General features: G+C 40.5%; 2 protein-coding genes across 4 annotated transcripts in view; both read left to right on the top strand.

Moving 5' to 3' along the window:
- The window catches only part of kcng1 (potassium voltage-gated channel, subfamily G, member 1), a 28,333-nt gene extending 19,427 nt beyond the window's left edge, over window positions 1–8,906 (top strand). For both annotated transcript variants that reach the window (XM_056241260.1, XM_056241259.1), the window contains 2 exons: window positions 808–1,655; window positions 8,047–8,906. In XM_056241260.1, the coding sequence (XP_056097235.1) occupies window positions 879–1,655; window positions 8,047–8,826 (1,557 nt within the window). In that variant the 5' untranslated portion in view covers window positions 808–878 and the 3' untranslated portion in view covers window positions 8,827–8,906. The remainder of the gene's footprint in view (window positions 1–807; window positions 1,656–8,046) is intronic.
- Window positions 8,907–13,559: 4,653 nt separating this feature from the next.
- src (v-src avian sarcoma (Schmidt-Ruppin A-2) viral oncogene homolog) overlaps window positions 13,560–14,859 on the top strand; it is a 62,164-nt gene continuing 60,864 nt past the window's right edge. Inside the window, exon 1 of one of the 2 annotated variants that reach the window (XM_056241267.1) lies at window positions 13,560–13,993. The gene's annotated coding sequence lies outside the window, so the exon portion shown is untranslated. The remainder of the gene's footprint in view (window positions 13,994–14,859) is intronic. The other variant, XM_056241268.1, reaches the window with a different exon arrangement.

Here is a 14,859-nt window from a genome sequence, read left to right as displayed (position 1 = left end):
TAGATGGATGGATGAACAGACGGATGTAGATGGATGGATAGATATATAGATGGATGGATGGATAGATGGATGGATGAACAGACGGATGTAGATGGATGGATGGACGGACGGATAGATAGATAGATAGATAGATAGATAGATAGATAGATAGATAGATAGATAGATAGATAGATAGATAGATAGATAGATAGATAGATAGATGGATAGATAGATGGATGGATGGATGAACAGACGGATTAACTGATAGATAGATAGATAGATAGATAGATAGATAGATAGATAGATAGATAGATAGATAGATAGATAGATAGATGGATGGATGGATGGATGGATGGATGGATGGATGGATAGATGGATGGATAAACAGATAGATGGATGGATGAACAGACGGATGTAGATGGACGGATAGATAGATAGATGGATGGATGAACAGACGGATTAACTGATAGATAGATATATAGATAGATAGATAGATAGATAGATAGATAGATAGATAGATAGATAGATAGATGGATGGATGGATGGATGGATGGATGGATGGATGGATGGATGGATGGATGGATGGATGGATGGATGGATAGATAGATAGATGGATGGATGAACAGACGGATGTAGATGGATGGACGGACGGATGAACTGATAGACAGACAGAACTATGCCACAACTGCTTCTGATTAAGCTTTACTTGTATCCAGAATGAATGAGGAAGTTAATAATGGCTCAGATGTGTGTCAGTGATTATAGTGAGCATAAACTCCTCAATGATAACATTCTGATCTCTAATCCTCTGTCCCTCTCTCTGGCCAGGGCAGTGTTTGAGAGGAAGCGCTGGACCACAGGCATGTGACGGCCGCTGAGGTGGAGGTGTCCGGTGAAAGATGACTTTACTGGCGGGCGATGGTTCGGATTACGACTACAGCGCTTTAAGCTGCACCTCGGACACCTCTCTGAACGCTCCCCCCATCCAGGAGCGAGAGGCTCTAAAGGGGGTTTACTATAAACGAGCGCAACGACTGCCCCCGACTGACCCCAACACCCCCGACGCGCCCCGTCCCGACGACACCTGTGGCCAGCGCCTGCATGTCATCATTAACGTGGGCGGCCTCCGGTACCAGCTTCCCTGGACCACGCTGGAGGACTTCCCTCTCTCGCGTCTGGGACAGCTACGCCTGTGCAGCAGCTTCGATGAGATCATGCGTGTGTGCGACGACTACGACGTGGTCCACAACGAGTTCTTCTTCGACCGGAGTCCCTGCGCCTTCAGGACCATCCTCACGTTCCTGCGCGCCGGGAAGCTGCGCTCTCTGCGGGAGATGTGCGCCCTGTCCTTCCAGGAGGAGCTGCTCTACTGGGGCGTCCCGCAGGAAAGCCTGGAGTGGTGCTGCCGGCGACGCCTCCTGCAGCGCGTGGAGGAGTGCGACGAGCTCGAGCGGGACGAGGACGAGGAGGACGACGACGAGGATGATAGCGGAAGCGGATCGGCCGGGGAGACTCGTCTCGGACGCTGCATGGATAAACTAAGAGACATGGTGGAGAAGCCTCACTCCGGCCTGCCCGGGAAGATCTTCGCCTGTCTGTCGGTCCTGTTCGTCACCATTACAGCCATCAACCTGTCCATAAGCACCATGCCTGCTATGAGAGAGGAGGAGGAGAGTGTGAGTGTGCATTTTTCTACAAACATGTTAAGCTGCACAGCTGTTTTCAACATTGATACTAATCAGAAATGTTTCTTTAGCAGCAAATCAGGTGTACAGGTTCGTCCATCTATCTATCCGCGTTCAGTCATTTTTCAAAAAAAATTTAAAAAGAGAATTCGGCTTGATTTCATATTTCAGCATCTATCTATTCTAGGTGAACCCAACGCGAACAATGGTGTAATGATTCAGGTCGACTCCCAAGACAAGACGATGCTCAAACCGACTGGCCAATAGGAACGTTCCAATAGGAAAAAAAGACACAATGACACAATTTTCACAGCTAAAGCAAAATCCTGACACGAGAGCAAAGAAAAGCGTTTTGAGAGAAACACTTTTTTTTTTAGAGAAAATGTTTTCATACTGATAGCAAATAATATATATTTGAGATTTTTTTCAAAGTATTTTGAGAGATTTTTTTTCTCAGAAATAATTTGAAAAATTTCAAATTTATATTTTTTTATGTTCTATGAGAAAATACTTTCTCTCAAAACTTTTTTTAGTCTCAAATATTATTTTTTGCTATTGGTATGAAAACTTTTTCTCTCAAATATTATTTTTTTCTCTCATGAAATGCTTTTTTGCTATCAGTGTGATAACTTTTTCTCTCAAACTTTTTCTTTTCTTCTCTCAGATCATTTATTTTCTCGCATGTTATAAAGACTCATTTCTAGCTCCATACGTTTCATGCCCGGCCCATGTGGAAATTGAATATTCAAGCCGTTTATCCATTTTCTACCCATGAATCTAAAAATATAAAATCAAGCCGAATTCGCGTTTTTTTTTTTTTTTTTTTTTTTTTTTTTTTGGGAAAACACAAAAAAACTAATAAATGAGCCGTTTTTCTCATTTTTCTACTTTCAATATTAAATCAAAAAACGACTTGATACACGGATTGACATGGACCAAATCATCACATTAGAATGATCATGTGACTCTGAAGACTGGAGTGATGCTGAAAATCCAGCTTTGATCACATTAATAAATTACATTTTACAATAAATTAAAATAGAAAACAGTTATTTCATAATATTACAGGTTGTATTGTATTTTTGATCAAATAAATGCAGCCTTTTTGAGCATAAAAGATGTCTTTCAAAAACATTCAAGAAATCTAACCAACCCCAAACTTTTGAATGATACTGTAAATCAGATTTGTACTATTTTTTTTTAAACACTATTACACCAGTATTATAATATTGGCTGATACAGCGAAGCTGTCTAAATAAAAATAAAAAAAATAAAAAAACCACTAAAAACTAAACGTATTCATTATAAATATTACATGTGAATTATAGCATCAAACATGTGATGACATGTATGAAAAATTAATTAATTTAGAGATTTGCTAAAGATTACATTTAATGATGTTATTAATTTATTCATTTTTAAAGATTAACTTTAGTTGTCTAAAGTTAGCATTAGTTGATGTCTAATGCAAATGTAAAAATAAGGGAAATTAGCATGCATTAAATATCCAATAAAAAAATCATTAAAAAAAAACTCTACTACTGGCCATAACTGAGGTGGTACTGATATTATAGTGATTCCCTAAAAAATGCTTTCTAGCTTCATTCCTGTAATTGGATCTCAAACACACATGAACCAGCTAATAAAGGTCTTTACGTTCACAATTACAGCCAGGCATCTCAAAACTCATCTCTGCAGGAAGGAAGATCTCAAGAATCAAGCTCACTTACTTCAATTCATCGAGCTCCAAGACCCCTGTTCAAAATGGTTCTGCTCAACCAGAGGAAATCTGCTCCAGCAGACAGTTTTGCTACAGGAGAGGTCATCTTTTTTCCAGAAATGATTTGTGGCAATTAGACCGAGTCGCACGTTAAACCAGCTCCGTCACTAATTCAATTAAGGCACCCATTGTCTCGGCTCACATCAGTCACTGGAATAATTCAAATGGCTGCCCCCGGTAAAGAGAAAAACAGAGCATGGAAGATTAAATTAAGCATTAGACCAACATAGCACTAGCATGATAGTCTTCTTCCATATGTCCTTTGTGTATGTCACAGGCTATTTATGGCAATCTACTGTGAGGATTGAAACAAGACATTTGTAGGATTTTTTCCTCACATTTTCTAATCAAGTATTTACTGACAAATCCAATTAAAATTGTTACATTTATAGCCTATTGACCTCATTTTGCCATCTTGGTGACATTTAGTTGGTTCTAATTGTTTCTTCATAGTAATAATAATAATAATCTTAAGAGGGTTTCTTGGTGGATGGTTTGTCTGCATGGGTTTATTTTTGAGAGGTGAAGTAGTTCTAACAAGTGCTGAAGCACTAAATATAAAATAAATGCAATAAATATTTATATTATGAGGTGTATCATTGGCACCCTTTTCACAGGTGAGCTGAATACATTTACTGTACCACAATCAACACATTTTTCTTACTTTGTTGCTGTTAGTCTTCAAGGTGAAATCCTAGGATTTAATGAGAATGAATACACACTGAGGATCGAGGTGAGACAAGGTGATCTAAAAATGCAGCAAAGTTCTGAAAACACCTTTAGGAAGGATGTGTTTCCATTAACCTCCAGCTTCCTCTAGTGGTCTACTAGCAGTATTGCAACTCAGAACCAGACATTGGCTGGGAATCAGAGGATTTTTATTTTTTTATTTTTTTAAGGGACAGTTCAGCCAAAAACATTCTGGCGTCATTTACTCACCTTGATGCCATTCCAAAGTAGTACGAATTTTTTTCTTTTCTAATGCAGAACACAAAATAAGATATTTTATGATAAGAAGTTGTATGTTTTAGCTGTTTTTGTCCGTTCAGTGAAAGTCAATGGGGTCCAAAAGTTTCAAGCTCAGGAAAGATGATACTAAGCAAGATATAAGATTATTCACAACATTTGAACAAATGAAGTCTTGCAAAAACACGTTACAGTATGAAACACTGCTCTTTAAACCTTTAAATGTTTTTGTTGTGAATAACATATATATATATATATATACACTATATTGCCAAAGGTTTTGGGACGTCTGCCTTTACATGCACTTTAATGACCTCCCATTCTTAATCCGTAGGGTTTAATATGGAGTTGGCCCACCCTTTGCAGCTATAACAGCTTCAACTCTTCTGGGAATGCTTTCCACAAGGTTTAGGAGTGTGTTTATGGCAATTTTTTACCATTCTTCTAGAAGCGCATTTGTGAGGTCAGACACTGATGTTGGATGAGAAGGCCTGGCTCGCAGTCTCTGCTCTAATTCATCCCAAAGTTGTTCTATCGGGTTAAGGTCAGGACTCTGCGCAGGCCAGTCAAGTTCCTCCACACCAAACTCAGTCATCCATGTCTTTATGGACCTTGCTTTGTGTACTGGTTTGCAGTCATTTAGGAACTGGACAGGGCCATCCCCAAACTGTTCCCACAAAGTTGGGAGCATCAAATTGTCTTGGTATGGTGAAGCATTAAGAGTTTCTTTCACTGGAACTAAGGTGCCAAGCCCAACCCCTAAAAAACAACCCCACACCATAATCCCCCCTCCACCAAACTTTACACTTGCCACAATGCAGTCCAGTAACGTTCTCCTGGCAACCGCCAAACCCAGACTCGTCCATCGGATTGCCAGACAGAGAAGCAGAGAAATGTCCAGAATGGACTTATTGTACAGGTGTCTGTCAACTTATCACGGTACCACACTTGAATTCACTGAGTTCCTGAGAGCGACACATTCTTTCACAAATGTTTGTAGAGGCAGTCTGTATGCAGGTCCTTGATTTTATACAACTGTGGCCATGGAATTGATTGGAACACCTGAATTCAATGATTTGGAGGGTGTCCCAATACTTTTGGCAATATAGTGTATATAGTTTATATACTGAACAAAATTATAAACGCAACACTTTTTTTTTTTGCCCCCATTTTTCATGAGCTGAACTCAAAGATCTAAGACTTTTTCTATGTACATAAAAGGCCTATTTCTCTCAGATATTGTTCACAAATCTGTCTAAATCTGTGTTAGTGAGCACTTCTCCTTTGCCGAGATAATCCATCCACCTCACAGATGTGGCATATCAAGATGCTGATTAGACAGCATGATTATTGCACAGGTGTGCCTTAGGCTGGCCACAATAAAAGGCCACTCTAAAATGTGCAGATTGGGGAGTCCGGAGGGGTCCGAAAACCAGTCAGTAACTGGTGTTACCACCATTTGCCTCACGCAGTGCAACACATCTCCTTCGCATAGAGTTGATCAGGTTGTTGATTGTGGCCTGTGGAATGTTGGTCCACTCCTCTTCAATGGCTGTGAGAAGTTGCTGGATATTGGCAGGACCTTGAACACGCTGTCGTATACGCCGATCCAGAGCATCCCAAACATGCTCAATGGGTGACATGTCCGGTGAGTATGCTGGCCATGCAAGAACTGGGATGTTTTCAGCTTCCAGGAATTGTGTACAGATCCTTGCAACAGGTGGCCGTGCATTATCATGCTGCAACATGAGGTGATGGTCGTGGATGAATGGCACAACCATGGGCCTCAGGATCTCGTCACGGTATCTCTGTGCATTCAAAATGCCATCAATAAAATGCACCTGTGTTCGTTGTCCCTAACATACGCCTGCCCATACCATAACCCCACCGCCACCATGGGCCACTCGATCCACAAAGCTGACATCAGCAAACCGCTCACCCACAAGACGCCATACACGCCGTCTGCCATCTGACCTGTACAGTGAAAACCGGGATTCATCCGTGAAGAGAACACCTCTCCAAAGTGCCAGACGCCATCAAATGTGAGCATTTACCCAGTCAAGTCGGTCACGACGACGAACTGCAGTCAGGTCGAGACCCCGATGAGGACAACGAGCATGCAGATGAGCTTCCCTGAGACGGTTTCTGACAGTTTGTGCAGAAATGTTTTGGTTATGCAAACCTATTGTTGCAGCAGCAGCCGTCCGGGTGCAGTCAGCATGCCAATTACACACTCCCTCAAAACTTGCGACATCTGTGGCATTGTGCTGTGTGATAAAACTGCACATTTTAGAGTAGCCTTTTATTGTGGCCAGACTAATGGTACGGATCCACTTTTGCTACACGACTGAAGTGTGGTGTTGCGATGCCTCCCCTCATTTGAGCGTTGATGGGCGTTCCTGAAGTTTACCGCTATGGGTGTGGTTTTCAGCCAGCGGCCAGTCTAGAACAAAGGACCCTCGAGAGACTTCCCCCCGTCTCCATGTGCTCTACTTCTATTGGATAGTCGCGTTCAACGGATTCATTTGCATAAAGATGGGCATCGGCCAGCTTTTTTGACGCGCAGAATTTTTACAAATGCAGCGCCACCTTCCTGGGATGCTTTGCGGGCGCGTTAAAATCACTTGATGTCACCCATAGGAATAAAGTGGAGTGCGGCGCGACAGAAGTGTCGCACGGACAAGTGGATCTGCACCGTAAGGCACACCTGTGCAATAATCATGCTGTCTAATCAGCATCTTGATATGCCACACCTGTGAGGTGGATGGATTATCTCGGCAAAGGAGAAGTGCTCACTAACACAGATTTAGACATATTTGTGAACAATATTTGAGAGAATTGTGTACATAGAAAAAGTCTTAGATCTTTGAGTTCAGCTCATGAAAAATTAGGGCAAAAACAAAAGTGTTGCGTTTATAATTTTGTTCAGTGTATAACCCCCCAGGTTTTACTCACCCCGCTCTGCACGAGCCTCAAACCTGGGTGCCTGGCATGGGAGTCAGGCACTCTAACAAGGAGGCTTTGACATAGGCTACTTGCCATATACTTGCAAATCGAGACAACGATGAACTTACACTTAATGTTGAACGTCAAACTTTTTATCATCACTGAATACAATACAACATTACGTGAAAAAAATCAAATAAAACAAATAAGTGAAGAAAAGTAAAGATAATTAAATTACATTAAAATAAGAGTTTAGTGTTTTTAAGAAGGGTTTTTTTGGTGTGTTTTTAATGAGTTTTTTATGCTCACCAACACTATTTCTTTTTTTTGCAAAATACAGTGAAAACACTAAAATTGTGAAATATCTCTAGAATTTAAATGATTACATTTAACCATCATTACTCCAGTCTTCAGTGTTACATGATCCATCAGAAATCATTCTAATATGATAATTTGCTCCTCAAGAAACCAAATGCAGTTTTTTCAGGATTCTATGATGAATATGAAGTTCAGCATTTATTTGAAATAGAAATCTTTTGTAACATTATAAATGACTTTACTGTCACTTCTGATCCATGCTGAATAAAATTATTAATTTCTTCTTCTTACTGACCCCAAACCTTTGAACGGTATAATGTACCTATACATGCTATACACATAGTTATAAACTTTTCCATTGATCTCTTTCAGGGGAAATGCTCTCAGATGTGCTACAACATCTTCATAGTGGAGACGGTGTGTGTGGCCTGGTTCTCGCTGGAGTTCACGCTGCGCTTCATCCAAGACCGCAGCAAGTTGGCCTTCCTCCGGCGCCCGCTCAACCTGATCGACGTCATAGCCATCCTGCCCTACTACATCACGCTGGTGGTGGACAGCACCTCCACGGGGGAGAAGCGCTTGGGCTCGGGTAGCAGTTACCTGGACAAAGTGGGCCTCGTGCTGCGGGTCCTGCGGGCGTTACGCATCCTCTACGTGATGCGCCTGGCGCGCCACTCGCTCGGACTCCAGACGCTCGGGCTGACGGCGCGCAGGTGCACGCGAGAGTTCGGCCTGCTCCTCCTCTTCCTCTGCGTCGCCATAGCGCTCTTCTCCCCGCTCCTTTACCTGATCGAGAACGAGGCGGCGGCCACGCGAGAGTTCAGTAGCATTCCCGCCACGTACTGGTGGGCCGTGATCACGATGACCACGGTGGGTTACGGTGACATGGTGCCGCGCAGCATCCCAGGACAGGTGGTGGCGCTCAGCAGCATCCTCAGCGGGATCCTGCTCATGGCGTTCCCCGTCACCTCCATCTTCCACACGTTCTCGCGCTCCTACGTGGAGCTCAAACAGGAGCAGCAGCGGCTGCTTCAGCGCAGGACTCACTTCCTTCTGCGCAGTCGCATCGCGGGACTCGGCAGCAACCTGTCGGTGGAGAGCGACGTGCTCTTCCCTAGCGTCTCGTCTAACCACAGAGACAAAGAGGAGTAAAAGTGCAGGACTTAAGTGGAATGAAAAGCTTTTTTTATATATATCTTGAATGTTGTTTTACATATTGTCCATCAACAATCCATTAAAAGACTTTTAGGGAACGTTCCAGCAGAATTGACTTCCAAGTTAAACATATCTGAACCGTTCTGACCTCGCTATTCAAGGTCTTTGGGTTTATTTGAAAATGAATGACTTGATTTTAATGGAATAGGTCAGAAAGAAAAAAGAACATTCTGTCATCATTTATTCACCTTCATGGCACTCCAAAGCTTCTTCTGTGGAACACGAGAAGATCATTTTAAATAATACGTTAGTTGTTTTCCCCCCCATTCAATTACGATGAACTTTTCATGTCTTTCACAATTTTATGTCAAGTCACTTTTATTTATATAGCGCTTTATACAATACCGATTGTTTTAAATAAGCTTTACTGGGATAAACAGGAAAATAATAATGTAAACAAAATTAAATTCTGCTGTAAAAGCAGCTCTAAAAAAGACAATAGCGTCATAATTCAGCTGAAGTCAGTTCAGTGTGAATTCAGTTCAGTTTAATAACTGTGTAAAGTTTATAGAAATATGGAATGAGTTCAATTCAGCTAGAAAGCAATGATGTCATCATCCAGCTCTACACTGTAAAAAATAATCCTGTAAAAAAAAAAAAACGGTAACTACTGGCAGGGTTGCCAGCATCATACTGTAAAAATACGGTGTGTTACTGTTTTTGAAATTAACAGCTAAATACCGTATTGTCAGCTAAAGTATAAAACTTTAATTTAACAGCTACATGCTCTAACACAAAAACAGTAACACACCGTATAGTTACGGTATGATGCTGGCAACCACAGCGAGATGGTCCTCACTGCAGAACACGAAATCCAGGGGGTGGGGTTGGATCTAGATCCAACTCCTCCCACCTTACATATACCTAAACCTACCCATCTCCGCCCCCTGATCCCTAACCCCACCCCTAATCCTACCCATCTCCGCCCCCTGATCCCTAACCCCACCCCTAATCCTACCCATCTCCACCCCCTGATCCATAACCCCACCCCTAATCCTACCCATCTCCGCCCCCTGATCCCTAACCCCACCCCTAATCCTACCCATCTCCACCCCCTGATCCCTAACCCCAGCCCTAATCCTACCCATCTCCGCCCCCTGATCCCTAACCCCACCCCTAATCCTACCCATCTCCGCCCCCTGATCCCTAACCCCACCCCTAATCCTGCCCATCTCCGCCCCCTGATCCCTAACCCCACCCCTAATCCTACCCATCTCCACCCCTTAGATCTGGATCCAACTCCGCCCCCTGGATCTCTTTTACTGCAATGAGGTGCTACTGACCACAGCTGCCAGTAGTTTACCGTTTTTTTACAGGATTATTTTTTACAGTGTAGGAACCCGAACCCAAACTCCATCGGTGACGGAAATGGAGAACAAAATGGAGAAACCAGGCTCAGTCGCATCACAAGTTAGATAGATCCAGCTCCTCGCTTGAAGATCGGAAATGTCCTTAATAAAACTATCTTAAAGTTTCATGCAATGATTCATAATGACTTTCGAAATGGTTCGAAATTTGATTAAATGATTAAGTCATGAAGAGGACTTTGCTACTTCTCATGAACGCATAAGTGTTGTTATTGTTCACTAAAACTAAAACTATTCAAGATCATTTTCGGTGATTGAAAGAAAGCTAAAATAAATCAATTCAAATAAAATATAAATGTTAGATGAAAATCCTAAACTTAAACTTGCAACTGATTGAAATACATAAGATTAAGTATTAACATTACTAAAACGGAAAAATAAATAAAATGTATTAAACTGCTGAAAAAAAAACTCGAACACTAACAAAAGTGACAAAAGCACATAAAAAAATTACTAAAACTTAAACTAAAATTAAAATGAAAACTGAAAATATAAAAATAGAAGCTAATTCAACATATGAATAAATACAGTATAATCTATGTAAATAAATAATAGTATACAAATAATACTAATCCACATCATGGTCAGCGAAGGCATTTGGCAAGGTTTTCAGTAAAATAAAATTAACATTTCAGTCTGATTCTATGCAAAGCTATCATATGACTTGATATATAGTCATATCAACCACTTTTATGATGCTTTTTGTCATTTTCCAGCTTGACAGGTCCAGTTTCCATTCACTTACATTATATTAAAAAGAGTGGCCATGGAAGGGAAAGAAACTCCTCCAGGTTTGAAATGACATGAGGGTTAAAAAAATAATGACAGAATTTTTATTATTATCATTATTATTATTTTTGGTCGGGTGAACTATCCCTTTCCTATTTTTTTTCTTGTTGTTGTTGTTCAGGCTGCTTTTCAAAATCTTTCTGCCTAAAGATGTGGTCACTTCTTGATGAGGTCAGCATGGGATATTTACGTCCTCTATTGGTCAAACATGTTTTCACTATGAATTCACACCAAATTTCAATACACAGCAAAAGGCAAAACTTCTACACATATGCTTGTGATCCCGGTGCTCCCACATTTGCATGCATATGAATACAAGTGAATGCAAAAACAATTAAGTTGTAGTCAAATCGCACCTTAAGAACATGAAATTATTTAGTAAGACGGCTTATTTTACATGTTGTCCATCAACACTCCACTGTTGAATCACATTTATTTCAAGCCTTTAGTGCTGCATGAATATCTAACCTTCGTGCATATACATAAAACACATCAAAGACTAACATATCACATGAATGATATGTAAACACCAGGTTTGTGTTCAGTTTCGAGCTGCCATATGTTTGATTCAGATTTCACTCCGTTCAATTCTTTACCACGATTTACAATCTGTAATGTTTATTGCTAAGAGCTCATCTGCCAGGAACATCTCCCTATTTCTCACATGTGTGTTAGTGTGTGTCACATATGTTTTTTTAATAAGAATGTTAATAATAAATAACACATAACATGAATAAACCTGATTTCATTTTTAATTTTCATTTCTAATATTTTTTATGGTCTCATTTCTTACAAAACTTGTTGCTGAATATTACAGTAAATAACATATTGACATCATAAAACAACAGCCTTTTCAGAGAGCAACCAGTCACCGCCAGCAGGAGGCAGCATTGGCAAATCCTTGGAAATAAACTAGGATTTTCTGTAAAAAAAGCAATGTGCAAATGGAGGAAGACAGCAGGAATAAGCCCCAAGCTATAGTTTCTGGTATCTGGCTTTCAAAATCTGATGAGACTTGTCATGTTATAGAAAATGGCAAGCTTAAGGCATGCGCTCTTTAAAAAAAAGTGAAATCTACTAAACGAGTTCCAAATCCAATGAGGAATGTGCGTATGTCTGAATTCATCTTCTTTATGAAGATGCTGGCAAAACCTGCCTGAGAGTAAAAATAAATAAATTCCGACCTCTGTTGAGCTCTGAAAGTAGGCTATATAGGCGAATACATTTTTTTAAATAAAAGTGTTGCTTATTAAAAGCTCAGAACTAGTGATTTATTAAAACTTATTAAAAAGACTGGTTTTACCAGTGTCTTTACGCCAGTGGTGGTATTTTTTTATTCAGCGCAGTGGCTTGAATCTTTTAAATCTGTTCCAAAAAGTAAAGTGACCCTTGTTGCATGTTGCACATTACGCCAGTAGGTGGAGACAAGTGAGTGTCTTCTTTGAACCATTCACTCAACCGATTTAAAACACTGAGTCGCTGACGATTCGCATTCAGTCGGTGACTAGTCACTTTTAGATCAAAAAGTCAGTCATTTTTAGATCAAAACACTGACTCGTTCAGTGAAGTGTGTTCGTTTATCAGTCTAATGGCTTAGCTTTGAAAGCATAAGATCCCACCATTCTGCAAAGCATCACGAAATTACCTCATGTCTCAAATAACACAACATTACAATAATAATGAACATAAACAACTTAAAGACCTGTGCCACCTGACTGCTGCAGATTCATTTCGGCGTTGATGGTGTTGCCATTGAAACGCATAAATTTGTGTAGTTATAGCGGGAATTCAGCATAAGCTTATTGTTTTGGTTCAGGAGAAACTGTAAAAGGCAGCTGCTGTTTAGGTTGTGGCGCTTGTGACTGACTCTGTCTAACTCTGCATAGCATGAGCACTGATGACGTCTGTGCGAACAGGTGCACATAGGTATGAAAATACATATGTTGACAGACAGGTAGGACATACTATCATTGCATACGGGCCGAATGCAATGATTGGACGAACATTTTATGGTCCTACACTGTCCACAGACGATATAAATAAATACATTTAGACCACCTTACTTAGTGATTGTTGGATGTGAAGAGACTTTCAACCAACATAATAAAAAAATATTTCTGGAACAAATCATCTACCTTGCCTTTAACTTAATACTTAAATGATTCATTCGAGAGACAGGTTTGTTCAAAAAACGAAACCCTATATTTATATTTGTCAATAAAAGCTTTTGCGTTCGCCATATTTATTTATATATTTATTTACATTTATGACAGACTAGACTATGTAAGCCATATAAGATTGTATTTTTTAATTTCACTCTTTATTTCTTTATTTTTGCACCGAGCAATCTCAAAATGACGTTGCGGGTGCCCCAGATCCAGCAATAGGTGGCCCAGTTACCTTATATTCTCTACAGAGTCATGATAAAACCCATTCCAGGCTCTTTCTCTCTCACACTTTCTCTCTCCTGCAGTTGCAGACTTGTCTCTGCTAGTCAAGTGTAACGTAGTAAAACAGTGTCACGTCAAGCGCCCTGCCCTCTCCCAGCTGCCTTCAGTTTTCCCACCGTCTCATATGGGTGTCATGGGGTTGACTCCCCCTTCGGCCGTGTGCTGTTTCTAAGGGACGCAATAAGCACTGCTTATCCGGACAGGCATCAGATCATTCCGGATCGCTTTTGATCGTGACGTTGGATACATTAATTGTTACCGGCGTGAAGATGACTCGTGCAGCTGTGCGCGTTCCCAGGCAACCCCCGTCATGAACGCGCACTGAACGCGCTCACTCTCCGTTTCATTTCGTCTGTTAGAGCCGCAAAACATTAGGCATTGACTATGGAAAGCTGAGCCTCGTTCATTCATAGACCGAAAACAGTCAATCAAAGGTCATTCAGAGCAGCCAGAAAACAAAAGGCTTTTATTCACACCACATTTGTGGTTCTCGACAAGGTGAGTAGGCTATGAACGCCTTATTTTATATCAGATGTTTTTGTGAACCGTTGAGATTGAAAATACTAGACCTCAATGTGATTTTAGACAGATTTCCGGTTGATAAAATAAATAAAAGGTGTGGTTTATTGATTTAAATGAATGTGCAAGCTCAATATTTCTCATCGTGTTTATAAATCCGGGTATTTTTTCTCCGATCCACCGGTTTAAATGGATTGTTTGATTGTGTCTCAACAACAACAAATGATCGCGAGGTTTTCCATTTTAATCAGATACAGATCTTATGATTATTGATTAATTTGTGTGAATATTGCAAACAAACAATCACAATGTGTGTGAGCGGTTTCAGATGACAAACTACCTGAAGTCCTGTCAAGGACTAGTCTGGGTTTGTCTTCTTTCTTTCTTTTTTTTTTGGTAGCCCTACGTCACACCTGGATTGTGTGGCTACGATGTCAATTTCTGTTAGTTTTGAGATTAAATGAAGAGCTTCTCAGATGTTTCTCCTGAGGAGAAAGACGTCAGTAATTTCAATCATCTCTACAGTTGCAGATCTCAACTCTATCTATCTATCTATCTATCTATCTATCTATCTATCTATCTATCTATCTATCTATCTATCTATCTATCTATCTATCTATCTATCTATCTATCTATCTATCACCCGTCAGCCAGTGGAAGTCTGCAGTGAACTAAAGAGAAGTTCTCGTCTGCTTTGTTGGCGGTAGCCTACTTGAGATTATGGTTCTCCCACTCAAGATGACTCAAATCTGTTTGCCATAAGGCATGAGTGCTTGATTCCTATTTTTGGACATCTTTAAAGTTAAGAAAAACATAATCTGATTTGGTCATAATCCGACTATGAC

Source organism: Rhinichthys klamathensis, unplaced genomic scaffold, assembly GCF_029890125.1.
Source record: "Rhinichthys klamathensis goyatoka isolate OS25496 unplaced genomic scaffold, OSU_Roscu_1.1 h1tg000635l_1, whole genome shotgun sequence".
Classification (NCBI taxonomy): domain Eukaryota; kingdom Metazoa; phylum Chordata; class Actinopteri; order Cypriniformes; family Leuciscidae; genus Rhinichthys; species Rhinichthys klamathensis.
Note: the sequence above shows the minus strand (reverse complement) of the source record. Positions and strands in the feature narration are given on the sequence as shown.